General features: G+C 39.6%; 2 protein-coding genes and 1 long non-coding RNA gene across 7 annotated transcripts; 1 reads left to right on the top strand and 2 right to left on the bottom strand.

Moving 5' to 3' along the window:
* Nucleotides 1–3,837: 3,837 nt before the first annotated feature.
* On the bottom strand, nt 3,838–21,514 carry LOC105838503 (BAG domain-containing protein Samui). Of its 4 annotated transcripts, XM_028192582.2 has the most exons (4): nt 13,961–14,220; nt 13,450–13,749; nt 7,194–8,756; nt 3,841–7,022 (listed from the first exon to the last, which is right to left on the bottom strand). In XM_028192582.2, the coding sequence occupies exons 2-4, from the start codon at nt 13,516–13,518 to the stop codon at nt 6,651–6,653; spliced, it is 2,004 nt and encodes a 667-aa protein (XP_028048383.1). In that variant the 5' UTR covers nt 13,519–13,749; nt 13,961–14,220; the 3' UTR covers nt 3,841–6,650. The 4 variants fall into 4 exon arrangements, with proteins under 4 accessions (XP_012539570.1, XP_012539578.1, XP_028048383.1 ...); XM_012684116.3 differs by lacking the exons at nt 13,450–13,749; nt 13,961–14,220 and adding an exon at nt 21,075–21,507 and having other exon boundaries at nt 3,838–7,022; XM_012684124.3 differs by lacking the exons at nt 13,450–13,749; nt 13,961–14,220 and adding an exon at nt 21,117–21,507 and having other exon boundaries at nt 3,838–7,022.
* Nucleotides 14,810–17,173, top strand: LOC118645833. The gene is made up of 2 exons (XR_004963455.1): nt 14,810–15,213; nt 15,297–17,173. It is a non-coding gene; the product is annotated as an uncharacterized LOC118645833 (long non-coding RNA).
* A 695-nt stretch (nt 21,515–22,209) lies between the features above and the next one.
* On the bottom strand, nt 22,210–27,845 carry LOC105838551. 2 transcript variants are annotated; one of them, XM_012684199.3, is made up of 11 exons: nt 27,567–27,840; nt 27,201–27,457; nt 26,824–27,132; nt 25,937–26,580; nt 25,324–25,536; nt 24,874–25,194; nt 24,535–24,733; nt 24,216–24,388; nt 24,036–24,133; nt 23,704–23,965; nt 22,210–23,448 (listed from the first exon to the last, which is right to left on the bottom strand). In XM_012684199.3, exons 2-11 carry the CDS (start codon nt 27,337–27,339, stop codon nt 22,918–22,920), a joined length of 2,889 nt encoding a protein of 962 aa, XP_012539653.1. In that variant the 5' UTR covers nt 27,340–27,457; nt 27,567–27,840; the 3' UTR covers nt 22,210–22,917. The 2 variants fall into 2 exon arrangements, with proteins under 2 accessions (XP_012539653.1, XP_012539663.1); XM_012684209.3 differs by having other exon boundaries at nt 22,918–23,448; nt 27,201–27,322; nt 27,567–27,845.
* Nucleotides 27,846–27,920: the final 75 nt, after the last annotated feature.

The following is a 27,920-nucleotide window of genomic DNA, read 5'->3' as shown; positions in this document are numbered from 1 at the left end:
TCGGCCGGGTAACAATACAAACAATATGTCGCGTTTGTGCGACGCGTTGATGAATTGAGAAACAGTAGGTCTCCTGAAAACTCGATCACTACCAATGTAAATATTTTTTTACTCACTGAAAGAAACAAAATTACATACGTTTAGTTCATAATAATTTTTTTTTTTCGGTTCAAGTATTTTTATGTATCTAAATGAAATATATGCCTTATAGAAATTTAATACTGGCGGGAAAACCACTAAGTGACGGTGCTCTAATACTAAAAATAGATAATTAATCACTGCCAGTATTAAATTTCTGTAAGGGATATACATATATTCAACTTAAACATATATACACATACAAATTCGTACTTGAACCGAAGAAATTTATACGAATGCATCTAGTCAAGTTTATATTTTTTTGTTTTAATGTAACACACGATATATTGAGATATTAATTGCGAACAAGATACGTGCTATATAGGTGTAATAAACTTTAACTTGTAAAAGACATTTCATATTAACCGCGGAATTTTGAGTCACTTTTTACTTAAGAAACTTGATAAGATCTGTTTTACAAAACTTTTTAATTTCAAATATTTAATAAAAAACGAAGAGTGTAAAAATACAAAAAAAACGTAAGATTTACTTCCAGAATAAAAACTTTTGTGACAGTATAATTCACAAAAGAATAGTTTTCTTTTTATAATTGATTGTAATTGAAAAATTATTAGTTGCACTTCAATATGTTTGCGATTTAAAAAATGATTAATAATTGGCCAAAAATTGAAAAAAAGTTTTGCGCTGCTTTCGATTTTTATGTGAAGTGATTAAAATAATAGATAAACTGAATTATCTCTGATAAATTAATGATGCGTACAAACTAATAATCTTTCTTGCCAACGGTAAGTAAGGAATACGGGCGAGTGTTGGTAAAACACGAGAGATAGCAACACCTGTCCGATTATTAGCGTCTTTTGTAAAAAAGTGCTTTTTTACGTTATGTTTTTAAATACCAGCTACATAAGCGGAACTAATCCCTTGAAACTGCATGTATTATATTTCATAGCAATAAAAAAAAAGGATCTCTAATCGCTATGTTTAGCATACTAGAGAAGAATAAATTAAAGCGTGATGACATTACATTGGCACGTCGTAAAAAGGAACAAGATTTATCATCACTAAAACATACGTCTATTTTCAATTTTACTGCAGAAAAAAACGTAAAATCAAATTTATAGACACATCAAATTTACTTTGCCTTCAACCTAATTCAATAAAATTGTTACTGCATGTTACGCAAATATTTTTTATCTTTTACTTAACGTTACGTAACAGTTACGTTGACTTTAATCTTATGATTACTGATTATTAACAAAGAGGGTCCTGTTTCTAAATAATTATAACACCTAATAAATTAATCTTTATTTTTTAATTAATGACTTCTACGGTGATTGGTTTTACATTTCGGCGATTCTGTGTATTGATTCCAATTATTCCGTAATTCTAACAACAGTTTCGTTATCATTATGCAGCTTTTTTATCATGTATTATATCTGCGCAACAACGTTATAATGATAACAAAACTCATTAAAGCCCATTTTTAGCAAAGTATATTAACTTTAATCTTGGTTTAACTAACTGTTATCTTTTTCTAATTTTTAGAACTAGAATGAGATAACAAATAAGTTAAACTGAGATTAAAGTTAATCTACTAAGTTGAATAAGATTCACTTAATTAATTTTATTTTTTTTTTTAACTATTCATAAAAATCTCGAAATACAGTGTATATTTCAAAATATCCTCAGACAGAACGTTAAAAAAATAAAATAGATTAATTCAGGATCGTTTTCAGCCAAAAACTTTGCAGCTACGCGAATCTCTTTTTTTCTTGTATTTCTCAATGTTTATTTTAGCGCTGAACGAGACGTTTCCCAAGCTATTAAATTGCAATTAACGTTCCCGGAACTACTTATTGTTAGCACCCAGGAGCTAAATAAAACGGAAAATTTTCTAGATTTATTGTCGCGATTTTTTTGTCCAATCTCTCTCTCGCCGGGACAAATCTCGGGTGACACAAGTGCGATTCGGCAGCGCACCCTCAACGGGATTTCCCGCACGCGCATTGCGTTGCATACGACGCAAAAACTTCTCGTTCTCCTGCTAACAGCTTAACCCGCCGCCGATCGCTATTTTTGGCACGGCGTACGTGCTTTCTGCCGTGCCAAGTTCGCGCGAGCCGCAAAACGTTCCGCTCGTTCTCCACCGCGTTGCGTGCGGCCCGCTTTTGTAATTAAGACAGATTCGCCGGTCGCAAAATTCTGTCCGAGAGTCCCGCGGAGATCGCGGAACTCCGCCTGATCTCTGCGTACCGCAAAATAAATATATATATATTTAAAAAAAAGTCTGGTAACAATAAATAAGTTTTCATAAAATAATTATAATAATAACTACACTGTAAAAAATTTTTGTAAAATTACAACTATAATAGTAGGTAATTTTGAGATCCACTATAATAATTGTAAATTTTTATGTGTATGTAATTTTGTATATAAATTTTGCAATAGTTTCTTAATTTGTTTTTTACACTTGTGTTTACACTGTAAACAAATTTATTACGAATTAAATTATTTTTACTTGTATACTGCAAAATTATAGACAAAAGAAAATTTACAACTATTATAGTTGGTCTCAAAATTACCCACTATTATAGTTGTAATTTTACAATAATTTTTTACAGTGTATGTATTAAGTGACATATTAATTATAATTTACATAATAATTAATATAATTAAATGTGTAAATAATATTTTAGTTTCTAATGATATAAAAGCATAATCATCATCCAGACTTACTATCATAAGTTTTTTTCTTTCAGCGTATAATCTCGAATTAGAGGAAAATAGAAAAGGTCCTGATACTTCAAATGTATACAAATGTAACGCACTATTTTAAAAAAATCAATTTTTCATTTACCAAGATTTCTAAAAAAAAAAAATACCTTAAATTACTTCAGAGTTCATTAATTTTCTTCTAATAAATTATAAAATGAAAATTTTCTGAAAAATTCATAGTTACATACTTTTTTTTCCGTTCGCAATCGCGCGAAGATATTCTTACACCGATTTACGCCCATCATCTTTATAGCAACAATTTTGACGAGAAGTATCAACACTTGATGACTGAGAATGTTTTCTTTCCGCGCCGGACGCCCGAGCGCGGGGATTTTCCCAAACGACAGCTAAATCGTATGCGTCAAGTGCAAACAATTCGCAGGAATTTGGCAGTGAGCTTGACAACAGCTGCGTATGGCGGATGTTGTTACTACAGGTCATTGGTATCTGGTTGCGAATTTCTTCAAATTACCCGGAAAAAAAAAAAAGTTAAATAAAGTCAGCGGCGGCAACACGGCGTTGAAAGCGCACTTCTTTCGCGCCTTTGAATTGCCTCTCTCGATCGCCAAGGTGCCGCGTGCTTTAATGCTTTTAATATGTTATACCTATATGTATAGACTTGTACTCAAGTAAGAAGACAAAACAAGTGTACGATTTTAAGAAAAACATAGAGATGTAGAAATAAAAAGAGAAAAATGCAAAATAAAAAATAAAATAATGCACAGTGATAGTAATATGATCAACGAATGATAGCGATATAAAAGTTTATTAAAACAAATGCTGTTTGATAATTATATGCGTGAGAAATTTCACTTCAAATAATTCGTTTCTAAACTAATAATATACTTATAAAATGTACACAATATATTAATAACAATTTAAATAAATAATTGTCCATTTAGAATCACTTGCGGTACTGTTGCGCCACTGTTAGTCTAATTATAAGGGAGAAAAACGAAACGGTCGTAAGATAGAGCAGGCTTTGTATTTTCACTGATCAATCTCATAAAATGGTCACACACTTTCGTACATGTATATATATATGTATATATATATATTTATATTTTTTTTTACCACACTTCCTTCTTTCTCTCACACACATGCGTACACACTCTTGGCTCTCGTATCAGAAAAAATACAAAATTTCCAGCTAGAAAATAGTGTCAGTGCAGATACGCGAAGGAAATGTCATATAGATACAAGGGAGAGAACAGAAGGTAAACGAAGTATCACACTATGAACGAGAAACCGAGAGAAAAAAATAATAATGCGTTGCCCTTGTCCGTCCCTCGTTTGGCGATTCCCCCTCTCCCCCAATAAAAAGGGACAAATAAGAGGACGTGGAAGGAGAGATGTCCTTGAAGAACTTCGAAATCCCCGTATATGGGGCCTCCGAATATACTCAAGGTTCATATTCGAATTGACTTTTCTCGAGCGTCGCGTATCCGAAACGCTTCGAGAATTCTAAACGGACGCTAAATCTGGAGCGGTATATACAGGGTGTCCCGCAATAAACCCGCGGTAGATTCCTTGACACAACACAGAGTTGAGATTTTCACTCGAGAGAAACGTGTTTTCAGCATCTCGTGAATTTCTCTACAAACAATATAACATAAAGACCATGCGTTCTCCCAGAGGCAGCAGTTATATCCATTAGAAAGAAGGTGCAATACTTTATAGTTATTGTTACTCACTTTAGGCCTGTTTTTTTTTTTTATAGCTGAACCAGTGTACATAATTTTTCTATGTTTAAAGAAATAAGTAAATATGCTTAAAATGAGAGAGAGGGAAGAGTTCCAATGCAATTTCCAGTGCAGCGATAAAAAAACAAACCTTTCATGTCAGGTCCTAGTTACGAGCTAATTTGAAGATATATCTCTCCTTTTCATTTACGCTAAAGAGAGAAGGCAATAGGTGATCAAAGTTTCCTTTCCGTTTTCAAATTGATACAGCGCTAATCGAAACGCGCGGAGAAGCAGTGCGCTTGACATCAAGTTACAAAACTGGAAGAATAAAAAAAAAAAAGCAAACTAATTAGGCTGATGCGCGTTGAGGCAACTGCAAGATAAAGCATACCAAATCAATCAACAGTAGCATTCTCTTAAATTTTTCCTTGTTTATCTGCATTTTAAGTTTAGGAAACGGATTTGCATTTTGTGATTCTTGTAATTCTATTCTACAATATACATATATGTATTCCGCTGGAAACAGAAATTCTGTTGAGAAAAATATATATTTTTTTACCAGAGTACAAAAATACTTGGGTGATCTCGGAAAACGTGTGCAATCTGCATTACAGTCTGGCTTATAATGTAAAAACTACCTATGTTCCGGTAACTTTTAAGCATCCGTTAAGATAGAATTGACTCTAACTTGCATTCAATTACGCACGCCTTTGATTGTGACGTCGCGGAACACATCCTGGACAAACTTGGGAGGGTAAGGAAGAAGAAATGAGGGACGGCGCCGCGCACACATCGGTGTTCTCGACGGGATATTCTAGAATTTGTACATGCGCGCCATGTACATCACGTCGCGTACACACATCCGTGTCACTTTGCGTGCCGGCAGATGTGCGCGCGATACGCGGAAAATTATTAGCGTCAACAACAAACACACTCACAGAATCATTTCGCGCGGTCAGGCATACAATAAATTAGAAATCAATATTAACTTATCCTCGCGTCACTGTCGTCATCGCGTGCACGCTCCACGCGATGCTCTACCGAGTATATAAAGTCGTTACGTACCTGTCGAACAGACCAAATTTCCTGTATCGTGAAGAGCGAAAAGCGTGAAGAAAAAATTCAATTCTAATAAGAGAGTGCAAAGCACAATTTACATTAATTCATTTATTATTTCATAAAATGCAAATATGTATAATCCTTTTCTGTAACTTGTAAAAATTGTGTTGTTTTATTTACGTCAATTTTGCACGTAAATTACTTTGTAAGCGCATGTCTGCGACACGGCATTACAATGTGGCAAACTGGTCAGCTCGACAGCTGAATATATGACAAAACCACGTCTCTCTTTTTTTTTTTTTTTAATAAGATATCTTCGAAGTCACACACGCCCGGACTCGCGCAATGAGACTTTTCGAGTCTCCATCCTGCGAACCAGACGCGATCTTCATTTATCTCACAATCATCCACGAGCTCGCAAACCATAAATAAATTAGAAGAAAGGTGAGGATTACAATGTCATCGACGGAGAGAAAAATTCGCTCGCAGCGCGCAATTCCTACGCAGGGCTCTTTTTTAGCGTTGAAAAAATATAATGGAAACGCGCGGCCGCCTTAAGAGCTTTCAATCGAAGGCCGTTTCTCTGAGAAAATCAACAAACTTACGAGCGGTGCCACTCCAGTTCGTTCCCGCGATTATGCTACAACAAGAGGAAGGCCTCGTCCTAAGGCAATGACGAGTGACTCGCGGCACCGAGGCATTCGATTTTGTTGCTCGTTATTAGCTTGATCCCAGTTCGGGAAACAACTCAGGAAGAAGAAAACGTAGCAGAGCGTACGGCGTCCTGGTGCAAGTAGATCAAGCCACTTTCTTGGTGTTCGCGGCGATTCGATGTCCTCCGAAACTTCTTTGTCATTACCGGGGTTTCTTCGCAACTCACGGAACTTCCAATCGACCTTCGTTTCATTACAACCCACAAAGTTCTCTCTCTCTCTTTCTCTCTCTCTCTCTCTCCCTTTCTCTCTCATTCGTCGACTCTCGTCGAGTCGTGATCACATTTCGACTGTACGACACTTCTTCAGCATTCCGTTTTTACTTGGCACTCTCCGTCGACGGTGGAGGCAGCGGAATCGCCTGCTCGGACACCGGCTGCTGCTCCTTCTTCTTCGTCTTCTTCGCCTTCTTCTGCAGCCTCGGCGAGTTCCGCTGTCCGTCCTGCACTTCTGTCTTTCCCTCCGTCGTCGTTTGCGACACGTCCTTTTGTTGCTCCTCATCCTTCCCCTCAGTCGCTTTTGATTCCTTGCTCGCTTCGTCCGCACATTTTGCTGATTCTGTCGACAGCGCGACAGCACTGTCAACCGCTAGATTCTCTGTTTTTTGTTCAAGGTTCTGCTGATCGGCAGGAACAGTGCTCTGATTCGTGGATTCGGCAGCCGTTGCCGCACTTTCCGATTCCATTCTCGTCTGCAAGAAGGGAACAAGACTAATAAAATGAATTAATATATTATAATTAATTACCAATTATCTATTATGTAATCGTAAAACACAATTTGTTCTAAACAAAAAAAGACAATTTAAAGATAAACTGTAATTTAGAAGAAGATAAAATAAATTATTGAAATAAAATTTTCTCACCTTTGTCGGCGACGATGGCGCTGGCGGAAGCGGTATCGGCTCGTTATTAAGTTTCTCTTGCTTCGCGTCTACCTCCATGGGCTGAGAGATTTGCAAGGCCTCTTCTCCCAGCTGATGATTCTCAGCGGGTTTCTGGGCCCCTTCGCGCACGGTGGGTTGCTGCTCTTTTTGGTTGACGATCGGGGTTTTCATCTCTAGCAGACTGATGGTGTCCTGTATGCTCTTGATGGCGTTTTTACGCGCCTGCCGCACGTTCTCCCGGCCCTCCGTCTCTATATCGTCCAGCTTGATTAATTCACGCGTCAACATCTCGTCCAGATAGATGTACTCCTTGTCCTGCCGGGAGCTGCCGACGTAACGTCGCACCTGCTCGGCCAAAGCATCCACTTCCTTTTGCACCTGGGCAACCTTTTCCAGGGGATCCTTTGGTACCGGAGGTTTTGGTTTTGGTGTTTCTTGTTGTTGTTGCTGTTGCTGTTGCTGCTGTTGTTGTTGTTGCTGTTGCGGTTCCTGATGAGGCGGCTGCTGCTGTTGCTCGTGATAATACTGCTGTTGATGCGGCTCATGAGGCTGCTGATGATGATGTTGAGGCTGTTGCTTATATTGAGGCTCTTGCTTATACTGAGGCTCTTGATAGTAATACTGGGGCTGCTGGTGTTGCTGCTGTTGAAACGGGTGTCGTCGCGTTGGCTGTTCAAAACCTGCCTGCTTGTAAAAGTCCTGGAAGTGCGACGGTGGCCACTGCTGTCGACTAAAGCGTTCGTTGAAGTGCGACGGTCTGTGAAAGTGATGCGCCGGCGGTGACGATCTGTCGAAGTGGTGCGACGGCGGCGACGGCTGTCGCTGATGGTGATGCTGGAAGGTAGACGGCGGCGGATCGTCAGCTCCCATCTTCGGTATCACCGGCGTGTCGCGACCCTCCACAAAGATGGGGATATGCCGGACGTTGCTGGCCGGTTTACCGGGCGACTGGGCGCGTTGCTGGTTGTGTTGCGGCGTGATATCCACCCGGGACACGAATCTCTGGCCTTGCTGATCCGGTTGGCCTTGCTGCTGCGGTGGCTGTTGCTGCCAGCTCTCCGGCGGCGGTGCCGACATCGAACGCTGACCGCGTTCGTCCTTCTCCGGGCTCATTTCCATCTCGCGGCGTCGTTGCTGCTGGCCTATGTCCACCGTGTTGCGTAGCCCGTACTGCGGTAACGTGGACGACGACGTAGGGTCGTGCTCGCGACCGCCACCGTCGCTGTGCGAGCTGACGGCACTTGCGCCGCTCGCGGCGCTGCTACCGCTCGCCTGGCTACGCGCGTCCTCGTCCACCTGATGCTGCTGACCTTGCTGCTGTTGTTGCTGCTGCTGCTGCTGGTGGTGGTCGTCGTTGTTGTTGCTACCACCGGAGCCGCGGCGCCGGCGGCGGTCGTGCAGTAGGGAACCGCCAAACGGCCAAGGCGGGCCGCGCAGGTGCTCGGCGAATTCCGGATGACGCGCGGCAAGGTCGTCCAGGTGCGCCCGGATTCCGTCACTGTGATTTGGTCGTTCAAAATCGTCGTCGTCGAAGATGGATCCCTACGAAGACAGATAAGTATTTGGTCGATCCCGATGATCAATTTACTTGTACAGCGACGACTAGATAATTCTCAATCGCATCATGAGACCCAGAACCGTCCGACAGATGTGTTTGACTTGTGCGAAAGTTAAAACACAAGGTTGAAAAATGAAAAACACTTTACTCTAATGGGATTAATCAATTAAAAAAGGATTTCTTTCATCAGCAATCGATAAACAATCGAATATCTAATATCTTATGTTCGAAATATTTAACCTGGAATAACCCTTGAATGCGGATAATTTCATTAAATTTAATAGAATTTTCGTTATTAAAACTTATTAAAATTTTGATATTTTAATTGAAATAATATTTAATAAGGAAATGGACTATAGAAATCTCGGAATCCAGCCAACTTCGGACGGCCAGACATTTCTGTGGCTGCGAGTGTATGTTACATATCTTATTAGTCAAGTTTCTCATATTATATTGTATTTAGATATAGCTTCACGCTTCATACCTAGCAATCTTTAAACCTGTTTGTGTTGCTTGATCTTTTTGCACTTATTGTTAGAATCTTCAAACACACACACACACACACACACTCTCTCTCTCTCTCTCTCTCTCTCTCTCTCTTTTTCTTTCCAATACTCAAATGTATATTTATCTCATTTTAAGTGCGAATCTTTTGAAAATTTTGTAGTATAAACAGAAACTTTTATAACTGATAAACAGAGCCAGTGCATGTCCGCCAATTTCGCTATTAACAATTCGGTTGCCTGTGCAACTTCAGACGCACGCAATTGCTACGTATGAAGATATCTGAATACAAACCGTTAGCATGCATCTTCAATGTTCAATGCGGAATAATGTAGATAACCAATTTTGATAAATCCCCTATGCCGAACGTTCTCACATTCGCTAAAGAATTAAAACTCGTATGCATTAATGTAAATTAACTTTAATCTCGGTTTAATTAATCTCGGTTTAAAACATTTTATCCGTTTTTTAATTCTAAAGAAAATAATAAACAAAGGCTTTAATCAAATTCCAATTAACTTAATCAATGATTAATTTATCGAGCAATATCATTTTGTTGATGTAGATGAAACATTTAATATTTCATTATTCAATACATAGAAAGAAAGATTAAGGATAATGAATTAAACAGTTAGAATTTTTACGATGGCAATTATGCTAGTTGATTAAAATGATCAGGTTAATCGGAGTTTGCTTGAAGTTACCCCGACTGCGCGTGACATTCAATCGTATCGGCTTCGATCCGACGACGAACGCGAGCAAGGGCGCCAAAGGGGAAATTCGCGTAATCGGGCACGAGGTGACGAATCCTCCTTCTCCTTCTCCTCCTTCTCCTCCTCTTTTTTTCAGCGAAACGAGGTCGCGTCGACGTTCCACTTAGCGCGACCAGTAGACGCACGTTACAAGAAAACCATATACACAGGATGCATACAAAAGAGAAAATGAGAAAAGACCGACAGAAGAAGGAGAGAAAGAAAGAGAGGGAAGAAAACGAGAGTGAGAACCGGGTGAACCGCTTATGCACGCGCACCTACGCCCGATAATCGTATTTTCCTATTTTCGGCCCGGCTGCCCTGGCCAGCACGCCACCATCGCGTTAACTTTTCGCCTGTCAACCACGAAAGTGACCCGCGACAAGATAACATCGTGCTTAGATACCAATATTCCTCTTTTCGAGAATAAATTTAGCGTGTCTTTAATTTAAGCAATTTTTACCAATAAAAAAAGATAAAGAATAAGTTAAACCGAGACTGGCTTTAATCAAACTTGAACTTCTAACTTACCCTCTATCCTTTTCTAAATGTACTTGAGTAACATATTTTTATTTGTTAATGTCGTTCTGGAAATTGGAGAAAGGAAGTGACTTGAACCGAGATTAGAGTTAATTTATATCGATAAGAATAGACAATCCTGCTATTAATGCGGACGTATTAGGGTACCTTCGCCATTCTCAGTTCTTTTTTTTTTCAAGGAAACTTTATTTTCTCTTCTTCCTTCTTCGCCTCTTTCCTATTTTTTTTTAAGGTTTCCTTTATTTCCTTTATTTCCACCGGGTGATATCATACCGGGAAATGGTTGCTCGATCTTGTTTCTTTTCGCTTCTTCGCCCGTCTCCGTCTTCGTCGGAGCACGCGCAAATACGCCCACGCGTGCACGCGAATGAAGAACCATCCGTTGCGCGTTCCAGAGCGCGGAGCCGAGCGGGGAAACGTCATTAGGACGTGTTCACAGCACGGCCACAGAAAGAGTCGGCCGTATGAAGTAATATCCCCCCCTCCTCCCCCTCTTCACCTCCCTTCGGTGTGTATCGACGATCTCGCCTAATCGCGCGGCCGGTATCGAGCGTAGGAAGGTATCTGATAACGTGACCGGCGTGACGTCATGCCGCGCCTTTTGACGTAACGCGCGTCGCGTTGCTCGTTAAGCCCGTATCAGACTGTGGAGATCGAGGGCTGCGAATTGGAGATTAGGGATTGCGAATTAAAGATTAGAACCGCAACCAATCGGGACTGAGGTGGCTCGAGACTGAGGTTACCCGATTGGTCTCTAATTTCCAGTTTGTAATCCTCTGCAATCACCGATTCGCCGTCCTTCCAAACGACAGGTCGCGATAACGTCAAAATGACGTTAAAATTAACCGTGACTAAGTGGAAGAGTTTTTATTTGGAGTAATTACGAACGCTATTTCGATGTCATGGTAACTTTTCGTTCTGCCTCTAAACTCAATGTGATCTGATACCGACATTAAGCTATTGGAAGTTGATTATTACTAATTAATGATACAAATTAATAATAATAACTTTATCAAAGTGTTTAAAAGGTAAACGTTTTATATACAGACAAAATATAGAAAGCAGCAGTTCAAAGGTGAGGCATCAACTATAATGCTGCTTAACCCTCTGAGGTCCCGTGGGACGCCCATGTCTCATACATGTAAATTTTATCGATAGAGTTGCTTAAACTACCCTTGACGAAACTGTCTATATTATTAAAGTCCGAGATTCATCAATGAGCCCGTTAAAAAATAATGTTAGTGTTGTTGACGAAAGTGCGTACACGAATTCTACAACTCCTATACAAAATTTGGTCTACAGGTTGGTCTTTATTATAATATTAAAATAATAATAAACTAAAAAAATACTCTAAAATGACAAATACAAATTATATACACGTGATAGGAAATAAAATGTTTTTTTTTTTTTATAACTCCACTACTGCTGCAATAAGTCAGAATGAGAAAAAACATACTCGTCTTACTTTAACTTATTGCACTAGTTCAGTAGTGGAACTCACAGTGCGCCTATAGGCCAACGGGCCAAGAGATTAGAATTCAACCAATCGGAGAACAAAACGGGGAGAAAAAATTGAAATTACTCGAATGGCAAAATTCTAATCTAATTCGTAATCGTCGATCTCCAATGCGCGGTCTGATGGGGGCTTTAGCGATATTGAGTACGAGGAACAACGGCGGCTCTTCCGAAGCGTCTAAATGGGTTTCGTGACATCACGGACTGCTATGTGTTTGACGGTCACGCGTCGTGATCGCATTCGCGATAATTCGATTATACGCATATGTTCGATATACAAACGTGTTTCTTCTTCACGATAACTTTTTTTTGTTGTCTCGTGAATTCGTTATGTTTCGTGTCGCCGAGAGATATCATCAATTAACGGGATGAAACTTTTACGGCAATTATAATGAAATTTAAAATTTCTCGATGACCTCGTCGCGACTCGACGGCGATACCTCGATCTTTCTCATTTCCCCCTCCCCCCACTCCTCATTCTTTTTGCGTTCTGTCGCGACGCGCCGTTCGAATGCGACGCGAACGCGAAAAATACAGCGCGAATGCTATTTCTGATTTTCACGCGATCTCGAAACGCGGAATGCGAGGAGCAGCGACGGCGGTGGGCGGAGGAGAAGGGGGAGGAGGAGGGACCGTATATCGGTAGAAAGGAACGTTCGAGAGGAACGTATGGAAATATCTCGCACGCGCCGGCTGATTCCATTAGGGTCTGGATCGTGTCTCTTCTTTCTCGGAGATGTGAAACTCCGGGGGGGGGGGGGAGAGAAGAGAGGACCCACACCGTGTGCACATCTATTACGTATATCGTTTCGCGTATCGTAGACGGCGACGGTGAGGTAATCCATGACGTGCAATATTAGCTCGAATGAAAAACGTTGGACCCGCACCTTCTAGCTGAACCTTGTTGCACAGTTTACTTCTCTTCTCTTTCTCCTTCTCCAACGTGCAGGAGACCCAGTGAGAAATAGTACATCGAATCGATATCAAAATCATCATTTCGATGTCGATTGGACGTCGAATTCATTATCGTTTCTCGCTGAGGAGGAAGAAGAAGGTTAGGCCGTCGCAAGAGATTCAGCTGAAGCTAAAACATCTCTGTACTATCGTTGATCCAAGACGCAATCGTTTACAGAATTTACTGGAGAATAAGTCTCATGCCTTCGGGAGGCTAGTGAGAATACAGCTTCTTCTTCTCTCTCTCTCTCTCTCTCTCTCTCTTTCTTTCTTTTTCGGAGCGTGAAATGACAGCAACTCGGAACGCACGGAGCAATCTTCCTAGTTTCCTCGCGAGAACAAAAATAACGCAACCCCCCCCCTCAAAAAAAAAAAAGGAAAAATAAAAAGACAGAGGAGAACGTGCACTTACGGGACGACGGTCCAGATTGATCTCTCGTCTGAAATAGGGTGCTTCGTCCACGATGACAGGCGAGTCCATTTTCTGGACCCGTTCGTGCCCGCGTCCGTTTTTGGATACCTGACATGCACTGTCTCTTTCTCTCTCCCTCTCTCACTTGCACCGACGATTTCTAGATCTTTCCTTCCTTTCTTTTTTCCTTTTCCTCCCCTTTCTCTCTCTCTCTCTCTCTTTCCTTCTCCGGAGTATATCGCACATGGAATCTTTTTTTAGCGGCTCCCAAAAGCGCGATTCCAAGACGTCGAGAAAAAGCTGCGGCGAGATTTTTCTCGAAATCTCATCGCGTTCTATCTCTCGCTCTCGCTCTCCCGCACGTTCTCAATATAACACATAATCTCTCTCTCTCTCTCTCTCTCTCTCTCTCACACACACACACACACACACACACACACACACACACACACACACACACACACACACATACACACTTTACACGTTCTCGCTCGCGATAGCTGACACTCACGTTGTGCTTCTCTTTTTCTCTTTCTCGGTGCTTTTCCTCGTCTCCTGCTCGCGCCTCCTCTCTGCCTCCGACGCGATTACATAAGAAGCGACGAGCCGCGATACACTCCGGGTACGTCTCTTTCTCACTGGTCCCGTCGGCTGTACTTTTTCAAGGTCGTTCTCTTCGAGACGCTCGCGGAAGAGAAGGAAAAAAAAAAAGATACGTGCGCACGTGCGTTTCACCGTAATCGCCACGCGCGACCCGCCGCAAATACGGTTGACAACGAGACTGACAGCGCACGGGCCACGGGCGACAACTTAAATGCACGATTACGTGTGTATACGTAGGCCGTGCGCGACCACGTGATCATCGGCCGAGCGCAGGCGGAGGCGGCCGACGACGGCCGAGTGGGCGCGCGAGAACTCGCTAGAAGCTTCTCGCGCGCGCCCGACTTCTCGACACTTCTCGAACGAGAAAACGCGGAAGCGCTTACGTTACGTCATAACGTTGAGAGAGTGCCTCAGCCCGTTCTATTCAATTTGCTTTGAAAATATCGAGGGGGAAGATAGCGCCTCTTTTTTTCCTCCTACAAATTTATGTAAACAAGACAATGTTGGCCGTAAAATTTGAAACGAACATATGCAGAGCTCTGAAAAGACCGCAGAAACATTCCAGAAATGTTCCATCGCGAAAATTGTAGCATTATAAAAACATTGCTGCAAAGTTGTAACATTACGGTAATGGAAAAAATATTCTTTTAGAAATATTCCAATACAATATTGCAATAATACTACAATAAATACGTGATATACATATATTTATAATGTCATGATAATTTGAATGAGCAATCTATCGAATATTTATATAAATATATATTACAGCAAAAATTAAGAAATACGCAATTATTAAAATGTATTATTCATAATATATTCATAATATATTAATAATATATTATGTATTATAGATAATACGTAATAATATATTATGAATAATACATTGTTCATAAAAGTGCAATCTATTTGAATCTGTATGCGTTATTAAAACCATATTGCATGTCATGTTTTAACAGTTACTTCTGAAACAATACTTCTGCATCACAACATGCAAAATTACTGCAATAATGTAGCTATGAGATCCTGTACCGAAAGAGGGAAGTACGAGACGACGACGTGTCGTGAAGAATCCATTAGTTTCACACCGCTCTTTGTAACTCCGCACCTCTTCACACCGAAGCCTGTTCCAGGCACAGAAAGTGCAAGAGCCATGCAAAGGTAGACGGATAGATAAGAGGTTCCTATTAGCATCTGAATTTCTAGCGCATCATTCATCTTTCCTTCGTTTCTCTCCAACGTAGAAAGAAGAAGAAAGATGAAAAACGGTGCCAGCAACTCAGCTGAAAGGAACAGATCTAAGGACGCAACGAGCAAACAAGCCTCGATGGAGCAACGAAGGAGAGAGGAAAAGAGATACGTGACCTATATTCGTTAGGGTTGAACGAAAGGACCCCCGCGTATACTGGATTACACGCCTGACCGATCGCGAAACGCACGATATACGGCATTCGGAAGTATGCACCTTGGAGCTCGTAGCTCCGTATTTATGTAGCGCTCGAACGTATTCCGGAAAGAAAGAAAAGAAAAAAACCGGCGACGAAAAGAAATATAGCGATGAGTGAATCGCGAAGTTATGCGCGGCGGAATAACGAGTTCGGCGAAAAATTACCGGTCGGGGCGCCGATGTTTGTTACGTTCGCCACGTAACCCTAAATGGAGTTTACGTGCATGTACAACGTGACGCGGAATTGTTCGCGAATGAGAATGACATAACTGGCATAGTAACATAACGATCGTAAACAGGCGCGTCTCGATATGCGAGCGGCCGTACGAGAATCGAGTGTGTCTCGATCGCTCGTGGGATCATCGATAATGACGATCGATGATCTACGGTGATCGATAGCGATGCCAGGAGCACAGGAGACGCGAGGAGGTCGCGCGAGTCCGGCGCGAGAGCCGGCGAAAGGCTCATTCATTCGTGAGAGGTGCGGGAGGAAGAGGAGGAAGAGGAGGGGGAAAGAAGGAAAAAAAGAGGGGAAGGGAGCGCGCGCGCGTGACGGCGCCCAGCGTGAAATTCGCTTAATCCATTAATGAGCGAAGCGAACAGCACCAATGAGGATTATTGTAAATTTCGAAGCTACAAAACAGCTTTCGAAGCTTTCGAAACGGAATTACTTGCGAGGAAGCCTCACGTTTTCTTTTCATTTTATAGAAATGGCTAGAGATGAAAATGACTGAAAAAAAAAAAAAATTAGAAACCTCAAAACTAAAAATTGATTTTTTACTCGGATATTTCTTCTCCTTTTTAAATTTTTATCTCGGTTTAAAATTATAAATGCAAAAAATTAAATAATAACTAACTCGAAACAGCATAGACAATAAGCGTTTTAATAATGAATATCAAGTAAAATAAATTCTATATGTATCTTTCCTTCAGTATTTTGATGAAGAACTGATTTTTCACTTGATTTATTTACTGCACAGTAAAATATGTAGGTTTTTTTTATCTCTACGCGGAGGGAATTTTCTCTTAAAATTTACCTTCAAAATTTGGTAATTGTGGGAGAATGTATGACCTCGAGGAATTTTACTATACTTTTTAGTAAAATTTATTAAAAGTATAGTAAAATTCACTATACTTTAAGTAAAATTTACTTTTACTAAATAAAAGTATACTAAATTTTTTTTCTGCCTCTGACTACCGAACATTACATTTGTTTTAACGCTTTGTCGAATACTCTGCGTGTTTGTTGCTCGTTTTAATATTGTCTGGTATCAACATATAAAAGTTTATCATTTTTTTACAATAGGCACATCAGTTTATGTTATTCATAAATTATACGTACTCCATCGGTTTTGATCTTTTAGATTTCTCGACACTTTTTAACTATCTATTCTGTCCTTTTAATATGAAAATTATATAGAGCGAACGCGACAATCACGCACTTTTTATGTTACGCAATTCGCGTTGTGCAATGCGGCGGCGAAGTTTAATACGTTAAATGTATAAATAACGCTAACTGTGTACAATATCATTGCCAACATGCGAGCGTGCATGGATTCGCGATCGCGACGGCCGCGCTGCACTTCGTCGCAATCGCGAAATCACAAAAAATCGCACGTCTCTCGGCTATTTCAAAATCAATCCAAAAATTAAAAAAAAAAAACAAGAAAAAATGTAACGCGCACAAAAATAAAGTTTTTGAAGTAATATATTATTTCTTGTACAAAAGTAGAATTTTTAAATTTTTCTATTTTTCATCAATTATTTCTTTTATCTTATCTTAATGAATTATTTCTTTTTTCGTCATTTTCATAGCAATTCTTTTAATAAGTACGTTATTAAATCCCTAATGTCGAAATGCATTCAGTTGGACTCATATACTCATATACAGTTGTGCTCTTCGTATATATATTCTACCATTTATTCTACAGAACTTTCGTATTCCTTTCAAAAATAGAGACACTTCGAGTACGAACGTTAAGTGATGCACCATTGTAAGAGTTTTTTTTCTTTTGGAGTCGGGACGAAGGACAACTTAAAGGGGAGGGCAATGAAAAGAGTCGTCCGGGGAATACCCGCATACGCGCAAAACGCACACATCACTGGAGTAACAATTCGCTTTATGTAATGAGGCGCGCTTTCCTCGTCTCTTCCGTCGCTATGCAAAACCGAATCAGCTGTTCCGCATTATCAACGCGCCAATTAGCATACCTCGCGCAAGGAGTAGATATAGTGCGGCGTTATCCGGAACATTTATCAATCAACAGTCCGTCGGTTTTGATCGTGTGAGCGGAGTTCCTTTTTTTCCGCTGCGAATTATCACGCACTTTTGAATTTAAATTCGGTTTTAAAACCAAACTTTTTAGAACATCCGGAAATGTGTAACGTGGACACGTGAATTTTTACACAAGCATAAAAAAATTGCACGGTGACGCGGAAGAAAATAACAGGGAAAAAAAAAGGACAATTGGTTATAAAAGTTAAATTTGCGCAGCGGGCTGTTTTGCCATCCTTTTTTTTCCCCGTGGGGACTTGCGGAAAATTTCCTATCAAAGACATCTCGTCGTTAAAAGACTCCCGGGCTATGGATGCGCATACGTACGCGCGCGCACGGATAGCGAGGGTCGGAAATACACGCTGGTTCCCGAGATCGATAGGGGTGGTCTACCCTCGACGTATACCGTCGAAAACTCGTTTCAGGAGGGTCCAGCCTAAGAGACGGCGCTACTTCGTTTCTCAGGCCTATTCACGGACGACGATAAGCGATAAAGGCCCTTTCGGGTCGCGGGATATTGAAGCTAAAGTGTCCGGAAAGTCTACAACTGGCGCACTCATTCCCTCGACTGCAGAGTCTTTCAAGCTATGCGATATCATATACCGAACAAATTCCTTTTCTCGGTTCCTATATTTAATCCTCATCCGAGCAAGCAGAATTCGCCAGACCTATAAGTAGCTCTTAATTAATAATCTCTCAAAAAGTATATGTACATAAAAAAAAAAGATTAGAATATATAAAGTTTTGATGGAGTCTAAAGTGTCTAATTGTTATAAAGACATTGTCGGGATAATAGGATTAATAAAGCAGAATTGAACCAATTTTTCCCGATAATTATTGTCACGTAATGTTTTTAAGAAATAATGAGACGCTTTCAGTCAAACGACAGGATTAATCTTCCGTTGCACTCGTATGAGACAAATACTCATTTCATATCAAGCTCAAGTAAAACAAAATCTAAAGTAATTCATGTCATACTAAAGCAATGGAGTGTTAAGACTGAAAAATGGGAGGCCTTATAAACAATCGTTATTTCGTTCATTTCCAGACTGCCTTGCGTTATAGTAGTATTCTTAGCAAGACATCAAACTGAAAAAATTTTTTGTTCTCTTACCGTCCTTGAGAAAAAAGCTTTAACGATAAGTGATGTAAACAGAACTTTTACGAGCAGTCTGATCGAATAATCTTTTTAGAAATGACGATTGTGTGGAAATGCCTTCGATATCGGCGAGATATCAAAGCTCGTCCCGTCACCGTCAACACGAGATCTCAATCTTCGATCAGCGTATCAATATTTGCCTCACGTTTGCTCGGAGAGAAAAGTTAAATGATTAAACGCGAGACTTCGTATACGTGTCGCGAATCGTTTTCGCGTACGAAAATCTGAAAATATCTTACGGTGACGAGAATAAGCCGGCAAATTGGAGAAAAAAGTGTGCGAATCGACGCCACGGCAGAACCCTCGAACGGTTTCGAACGACCGAAACGATCGTCGCGTCTCGAGGAAGAGAATTGGGACGGTGCTATAAATATAAAGAAATTCGGCGCAGCACGCGCACGGACGCGCTCCGATTTGCGTTTTGTTGCAATTTAAATTTCGCGCGTGAAGACGCGGGGCGTTGAGAACGTAACGCAACATTTGGAAATGTTAAGTTCACGTTCAAGTTTTTGCAAAATATTTTAAAATAATATTGTATAAACATTTTCAAAAGATTATTTTGACGCACATGTTTTTTTTTTTTTTGTTCTCAAAACATTGCCGAGGTGTTTTAAAAGCATTGTCTTCGAGTCACAATCGAAGTTTGGTCACAGGACGTTGTGTACAATGTTAATGAAACGTTACTTAAAAATGTGCCGTTGAATATTGTTGTAATAACAAGGCAGTAATGATTTTATACTTACTGCGCAGAGAGAAAGATTTTTCTAGATTTAATAAACAATTTTGTTCGACTATTCCAAAGCATATATTTCTATGGTTTTAATAAATTCTGTACAGATTTCTTTAGATTTAATAAAATTTATTCAAAATAAAGAATTATATGTTTTGGAATAGTCGAAAGACATCTTTCACTCTCTCTGTGTATTAATACTAGTAGTAATAGTAATATTTATTGTTTCCCTTAGAGCTATAAAAGTGTATTAATATATTATCACATTTATTATTAATAAATATTATATTTGTTGTACTATCTTTTTTATTTCTTATGATTGTAAATATATTAAGATACTTTTAATAATATTCCTCAAATTTTTTTCAAATAATATTCTCTTGTATTTATCTATATATACTAAACAAAATTATTTTTTTAAAGGGTAAAAAAAGGCTGCCAAGTGCTCTACAAATAAAAAATATTAAATAAAAAATCTAGACTAAAATGTAATGTTCAATTTTTTTTAAGTAGGATCTATGGTATGTATATTTTTCAAAAATATATGCAATCTATAAATTGCACCAATTTAAAATATATATTTCTTCGAAACACAGTTTTTTTTTATATAACGTCTTTATTTAGCTCGTTTTTTACCTGTTTTAACTTATTGCTTTGTTCGAATCTATGATATCGTTATTTTTTTATTACTAGGATGATTTAAGCTCTTTTTTCCAAATGAACCCGTCAGTAATTTTTCTACCAATCTGTTCGAAAAAATAATGATTATAATAACACGAATAATTTGAAGCTTGCAAATGTACTTTTCTATTGGTCAAGTCTTCTTAACTCTGATATTGTTGTCCAACAATACAGCAATGTTAATAATAAATCATTATTATTCCATCCGTTTCCCGAAGTCTTTTGGAAATCGTTTTTCTTTGCGGCGGGGTAGATACGAGGCAGTTTCCATTCTACTCTATTGTACGTTTAAAAATAAATTTGCGGACTATCGTGATTGTATTGATCATAGCTATTTTCTGGACTATTACAATTCAGAATCCCTTTGTAATCCTACATCTCTCTGTACGAGATCGAAAGTAATTTCACGTAGGTTTCCCCGTTTTCCCGCTCGGCGAGTCATAAAGATGCGAACGTCTCGCGTGTCGTAACATCCGGCTAAAGACGGATACTGAACGAGACGCGAAGATTCGTCCTTCCCCTTCGACCCGATCGATCGATCGGGTGGCTCAGAGAGATATAGAGAGAGACGCAAAGGGAGAGGAGAGTAATAAAAATCGACTATATAGAGAGCACGTCGCCGCGTGCATACCACGGTCGTGAATTCCAGGCGCGCCTGGAGCAAAGGGGGAGGGGAGGAAGTGCGAAGCGAGCGAACGACGATATGCGCTCGGGGGCCAGCGGCACTCACCCTCGGAAAGTGCGAAAAGGGCCGATCGAAGGAGTCGCTCACCCTGCCGGTGGGTCTGCGACGCGGCTGCTCGAAGAAGCCGTCCCCGTTGTCCCCGTTGTCCTCGTTGAAGCGCTGCTTCATCTCCCGCAGCAGCTCGTCGTCGGACATGCCGCGCAGCCGGTCCGCGAATCTCGAGGGCTTGTCGCGGAAGTAAAACGACATCTCGTCGTCCTCGTCCGGTCGTCGCTTTCGGGCTGGAAACGTTCGCGCAAGGCGACGCGCGCCTTCACCGTCGGCCTTTACTCGACGGCGACGCACGAGGGAATTCTCTCCGGTAACGGGAGATCCGCGTGATCTCTACCTCTCGTTTATCTCGTCGCGACTCAACTTTGTGACAATCACACGCCCACGTGAAGGTTCGCGCGCTACTGACGAGCGCCGCTGTGCGCCGACTGGATGGATTGTGGCATTTGAAAGGGCGAACTTGCACGCGCGTGCGCGCTCGCGTCGCGCGTCGCCCGCGCGCATAGGCCGCGGGAAAAGGGCCATCGGGATGAATTCGCGCGCCCACGTATGTGAAGTATGAATCATTCGTATGTATGTATGTATGTATTACGGGGAAACGGGCAATTGCTGCGCCCAAATGCGACGTAATGCCGCGTTTATTTGCATCGTACACCGATCGATTTTTCCCAACGTACTTTCATTCAGGCGAGCGAAGACCGATGAATAATCTTAAAAATAGTTTTACACATATGGACTTTTTTTCAGTTTTACCACTTTAAAAACTTGTATTCATAACGCTGAAAATTGCATTAATTAATTGGCTAAGTTGTTATACAGTATCAACGAAAAGTTATCGAAATTTGCTTAGAATAAAAATTGCAGACTTCTTAGGTTTTTTTTTAAGCAAAATTTTAGTCATAGTTAGACGAATTTTAGCTCGTTAACCACCAAAGAAGAAAATAATAAATATTTTGACAATTTTTTCCCCGTCCAAGATCTCGGAGCAATTTCTAGTATCGTGAACACATGGATTTTAGACATCCATTAAAAGAGAAAGAAAAAAAAAGGAAAGGAAAATCTTATGCGTCACTTTATGTATGCAATTCAGACGCAATATGTTCGCCTATTTATTTGGGCGAAGCGCATGTAAATTTTTTAGCTTCCTGTTTTATTGTTTACATTAACAATATACAAAATTTCAATGCTACTAAGCATGTGCCATTACATGTGTAATAAAATTTACTTAAAATAAAAACAAGAGTATTACATAGCCTCTTGCTTCCTATTCAAATAAGAAAAATATGTATACGTAGAAGAAAAACATTAGACTAAAAGAGCACAGATAGAAAGATATATATATATATATATATGTATATACACATAAGAAAAATAAAAGCAGAATGTTCAATTTGTAAGAATTATTGGAGAGACTTGCTGTATATAGATGTTGAAAATAAATTATCTGCGCTCAATTTTGATCATTTCAGGAACGTATTCAATTATATACATACACATATGTATTAACTATTACCTTGCATTTATACATGCAGTATTTAACAATTATACAATTAACATATTTCCCTGTAAAGAGGAAAAGCACATCCTGCTCAACACACTTGGCCAATGTTATTTTGTGCAAGTAACTGACGACGAAGTTTAGAATTTCGAAAACCGATGCAATTGTTACAAATGGATGTAGATATAAAGAATAATTTATGTCTGTGTACTTAAATACGTACAATCTTTTTGTGATAAAACTCTTCTTTAGAAGACTTGCCAATCTTCGGAGCATTCAGTTTTTAAATAACCAGCCTTTTGTGTGTTAAGACATGCATGAAGCGACATCCCCACAAGTTTAGTAGCAGTCCATTGAATTGACGTCATTCTGCTTGTACATCGTCAGTATGTCATCTAGAATCGACTCGAAGCTACTAGTGTACGTCTTAAGCCACCGATTCTTTTCCTCGATATACGCAGTGATGTCGCAGTTGAAGATCGCGTGGAGGAAATCCTGGCGCGTCACGGACGAAATGTAACGGAGAGTCTTCTTTTCCTCTTTCTCTTCCTCCTCCTCTTCTGTTATCATCTCGGTATCCATATTCATGGAGTTCTTGTAAATGGTCGCGAGTAGATGAGCATCGTTTACGTCTACGATCTCCTCAATAACATGGAAGGCACTTCGCGTTTTCTCGTTCTCGCAGATTGACGAGGAAATGGGAGATACTTCTTTGATGTAGACAGTGTCCATCGTCGCGTTGTTTTCCACCGGCGACGGTGGTTCATCCAGCTTATACTTGAGCAAGCAGGTTTTCAGCTTGCCGATTATCATGGCGGACACTTTACACACCTCAAAGTCGCTGTCGTCTTTCAGGGTAACCAGAAGCACCTAAAAATTCAGGGAAAACCATTCAGATGTTCAATATTCATTCTTTAATTTATTTATTCATTAAATTTATTTCATTAAATATTTATTTATAAATTATTTATAAAATATTCATTAATAATTTACGAATTACATTCATTAACAGCAAAATTCTATAATTTGACAAAATAATATCCAATTTTAGTTTCTTTTTAAGGAAAGACAACTCAATCAAAAATCTGCTATGAGGGCTTTATTACATAACATATATTCACTTACGCCCAGACAACTCTGCCTCGCCAACTCGTCCAGTGCCTTATTGAGCCTCCGCTTAATTTCATTTTCGTTCAATGCCACGATCTTCCTATGCTCCTTGGAGAACGTCACGTTCGGAAATGAATCATCGAGCATCCCTTGATCCGTCAAGTGCGACTTAACGAAGTGATCCCAAAAAGATAACGCATTTGTCTTTACCTCCCAATGTAAATCAAACACAGCTGCTACGCACATCGCTCGCAACATTAAATCGATGATCTCTTTCCTGCGAATTGCACAATACTAATAATAGAATATTTGGCAACAGGCGAAAGAAAATTTAAATTTCTACGTACGACCACTTTTGATGAACGTATAATTCCTTGATTAGGTTCACAGCTTCTCTCCTGACTATCGCTTCACTTTCATTCTTCAGTAGATAAATCGCTGTTTCCTGTAAACATCGATCAACTCGTATAACTCGTCTTCTTCAGCAATATTCGAAAGACAAATAAAAAAAAGATAAATATACTTACAGTTAAATCTACTTGTGATAGTTGCTGCTCCCACAGCTTGTTGATGCGCACCATAGTTGCGATAAACGTTAACGCTGACGCTCGGACATAACTCTCACTTTCTGTTTTAATGATTTCAACCGCCACTTTTGGAAACTGATTGAGTAATAAGAAGTCTTGGAATGCCGGATATTCTATTAAAAAATTGCACATTTGCAAATATTTTCTTATTTACGTTTAATTATGTATGTCGTTTTAGCTATATTAATCGAAACAGATAAAATTGTAAAACTTGCAGAAATATATACGTATCTCAATTTCAATATTATGATTCGCTTACTGTCTTCGGAAATAGTCGCAATGGTGTTCAGAACCTCGAGAACACTGTCTCTCACCTCCCAGTTGGGATCGTGCAATCTTTTAAAGAGTGTGGGTCCAATCTCGTTCATCTGGCTGTCCGAGTCCACGAGTAGCGCCAAATTAGGCGGCATAAAGTTATGGATAGCAAGTTTGCACAGTTTCAACGCCTTCACACAGATCTAAATAAAAACAAAAACTCAGATTATTATTTTATCAGTCTCTCTTCTAGATGATTGTCGAGTAAAATGATAAAATTACTAAATTTTTTTTCTCGCGCAAACAATTCATTACTTTGATTTCAAAGTATACAATCTCTTACTGTTGTTAGTATTCCCGGATGATTAAGAATCTCCTGTGCGAGGGACAACACACATATTGTTTCCACGCACTCCTGCCATTTCAGTTTAAATTTTTCTGTCATAATGGCCAGACCGTCGAGCAGCGACGCCAATAAAATAGGGTGATCGATTATGGGATCGCCATCCAATATCGATTTGAACGGAAACTTCCGTTGATGTTCTGAGGGAGAAGTGCTGTTTTCTGACGGCATACAATTTGTCTTTTGCTCACATCCCCACGTGGCCGGCATATAACTTTTCAAGACGTGGCAAAAAGTCTGAAAAGTAATCACAGCTACATCCTGAAAAAAAAAAAAAAAAAAAAACAAATTACAATAATAAAAGTTGTGTTCAAGATTAAATTTAAATGAATATTTAAATTTAACAATAAAATTTTAATTAAATTTAATAAAAATTTAATGTATACTCACTCTATCCATTATGTCCGATATTTCAAGGAGAAGATCGATAGAAACTTTACAAATCTGCTCCATCGGAAGATCCCCTTTTCGTATGATGTCTCTGACATTGTAGGCTAACCTTTGCACGGGTATACATGTTACGTCAAAGATTTTACTAATGAACATATCAAAGAGATCGTGAGTCTTCTCGTTCTTCTTTATACATACGCACAGCGGTATTATCTATCATCACATTAAAATCATCAGTTTATTTAAAATAAGAATTGAGCATTTATATGCAAGTTAATAAAAAATCTACATTAAATGTAAAGCTATATTGTACATGTACACTAAATTTAACATAGATGTGCAAACTATATTCAAATACAAACTTATAATTTTTTAATTTCTAATATTTTATATTTTTATCAATACTAACTTAGATATATATATTAACCATCTTAATTACTTTTTTTCTGCATTATGTCACCTAATTTATAATAAAATATGTTGCTTATCTATATAAAAAAAATTCGTGTAAACATAAGTAAATAGTATGTATATGATCAGTATAAATAACATTTTGAAATTTACAAAGAATAGTATCACACATGCAAATCATTACATACTGCGACCAACTTACCATTAAAGCAATGGCTTGATGCTCAAATTTGTGCTGCTCTGGCAAAACAAACTCGTGCACCGCAAGCAACTTTTTCCAATATGTCATAGAGATCTTGTTGTTCCTCACTAGCTCTATAATGTCTTTTTTTGACAGCAGCATCATGGAAATGTAGCACAGACCATAGCAGAACTTGTGCCAGGCGTCGACATCGATCATGGTCGTGTGCTCTTTGATTCCCTGCTTCAGCTTCAAAAACAGCGATAGCAACAGCAGCTTGTGCACATGCTGGAGGAATCTGGTGCTGATACTGGCCTCGAACAACGCCTTCACTCGCATCTCAAGGTCCACGAGACTTTCAATTAATTCGGGAATGCTATTGTCCAGACTCGCAAACAGAGTATTCTCTAAGATGCTCGTCAACAGATCCAGCGTAGAGCACAGCAGTTTGTTTTGCTCCAGATAAGTTTCCTCCAAGGCCTGGTGCATTTGTACGTCTAGAATGTTGCTCATTAAAGGAGCGGCGATCGCCAGAATAATCTCCTTACACGTTTCGATGTTCTTTTGCTCGTGCAGCAGCAGGGTCCAGAGAAACCTCTGACTTTCCCTAGTAACATACATTGTCTGATTCCAATGTGCGTAATTCACAACGTCCCTCCATACACCTGTCGCGTTTAGAAAGAATAATAATTAGAACAAACAATATAATTTGTAAATTCTTAATACAAAAATTTTAATATACTCCAAAATTATTTTATATCTACATAATTAATACATAATAATAATTTATTTATTATTAAAAAAATATACATGTTTCAGTGTATTTTCAAAGAACTTTTTTCTTTTAACTTCAACATTAACGTTTCTATTGATGTAGATTAATTTTAATCCCATCTCTTATGCCTTACCAGACTGTATCACCCACTGCCTGCCACTTCGATGAGCAATCAGGTCCGATAGCATTGTGGTATACGCCATTTTAATGGAAGCAGGCAAATCCTCCCTGTGTAATTGCAGGATCTTGTAGAGACGATTGTACACATCCTGACACTGCCAATAGTGATAGCGCAATTCATTCCGTGAGATGATCCCAACTAACTTCAGTGTAAACGCAATCACAGGTTGCGAGGCCTTCTGATCCCCTGACTCCCATGTCGCCAGGGCCTTCGGTATCCACTTCTGAAAGACCTCGCAGTATTCGTAGTCGACTGTAGCACCTGTAAAATTCAGCAACAGTCAGGGTAACATCAAAGCAACGAGACAAAAGAAAATTGAGCGTCCTTACATTCCTTTGTGTTCTCCATGATGTGAGTGAGCAAGTGGTCCAGGTAGGTAGTCGAGACGACGTTGTAATCCGGCAGCAAGAACAGGTCCAAGACTTTCGTCAACGTCTCCTCGTTCCTCCTCCTGCAGGAATTCATCATGACACGATATTCACGGCTGACTTCTAGATGCTGATTCAGATTGCGTTCGACTGAGCAACGGGAGCAATCAACGGTGTCGCAACAACGAAAACGCGATGACGGAAATTTTATTTACATTCTGCAAATAGCGATTATACGCTTGTTGACAAGATGAAAAATTTGCAAGAGGCTGATAAGCCACCATTTTGGGAAAATCGAGGGAAACGTGGAAAAATACGTGTACTCACGACATTTTCCAACCTCTTGGCGAGCGTCCTCGACGTTTTAAAAGATGTAATGATCGGCGAGAAACTTTTTCTGAAACATTGTGAAACCCTCTCTAATCTTTAGCACGTGGCTCAATGAAACCAAATGAGACACGAATTTATAGGTTCGTTTCCACGCTATACGCTAATTGAAGGAAGATTGTTGATAATACAGACTTCTGCTGGAGATATAGCCAAGACGCGAACCTTCCATGCGTGGTATATTAGTTTCCTACGTTACCGACGCTATTGCCGCGATGTGAATGCGCATTTTAATCAGGGTTGTACGATAAATTTAACTTAAGATTATCTCTACATAAATATTACTTAAGTTTT

The sequence above is a fragment of the Monomorium pharaonis genome, chromosome 5 (assembly GCF_013373865.1).
Source record: "Monomorium pharaonis isolate MP-MQ-018 chromosome 5, ASM1337386v2, whole genome shotgun sequence".
In the NCBI taxonomy this organism is placed as follows: Eukaryota; Metazoa; Arthropoda; class Insecta; order Hymenoptera; family Formicidae; genus Monomorium; species Monomorium pharaonis.
This window is presented reverse-complemented; position numbering and strand designations above follow the sequence as displayed.

Excerpts from the sequence above, each read along its gene's own strand:
- LOC105838503 (XM_012684116.3), bottom strand. The coding sequence starts at position 21,278 with ATGTCGTTTTACTTCCGCGACAAGCCCTCGAGATTCGCGGACCGGCTG. Across the intron at positions 8,757-21,074 it reads CCTTTTCGCACTTTCCGAGG|GGATCCATCTTCGACGACGA; the intron begins GTGAGTGCCGCT and ends CTGTCTTCGTAG. Across the intron at positions 7,023-7,193 it reads CGCCATCGTCGCCGACAAAG|ACGAGAATGGAATCGGAAAG; the intron begins GTGAGAAAATTT and ends CCCTTCTTGCAG.
- LOC105838551 (XM_012684199.3), bottom strand. The coding sequence starts at position 27,339 with ATGATGAATTCCTGCAGGAGGAGGAACGAGGAGACGTTGACGAAAGTC. Across the intron at positions 24,389-24,534 it reads TGCGACTATTTCCGAAGACA|AATATCCGGCATTCCAAGAC; the intron begins GTAAGCGAATCA and ends ATTTTTTAATAG. Across the intron at positions 24,134-24,215 it reads TATCACAAGTAGATTTAACT|GAAACAGCGATTTATCTACT; the intron begins GTAAGTATATTT and ends CGATGTTTACAG.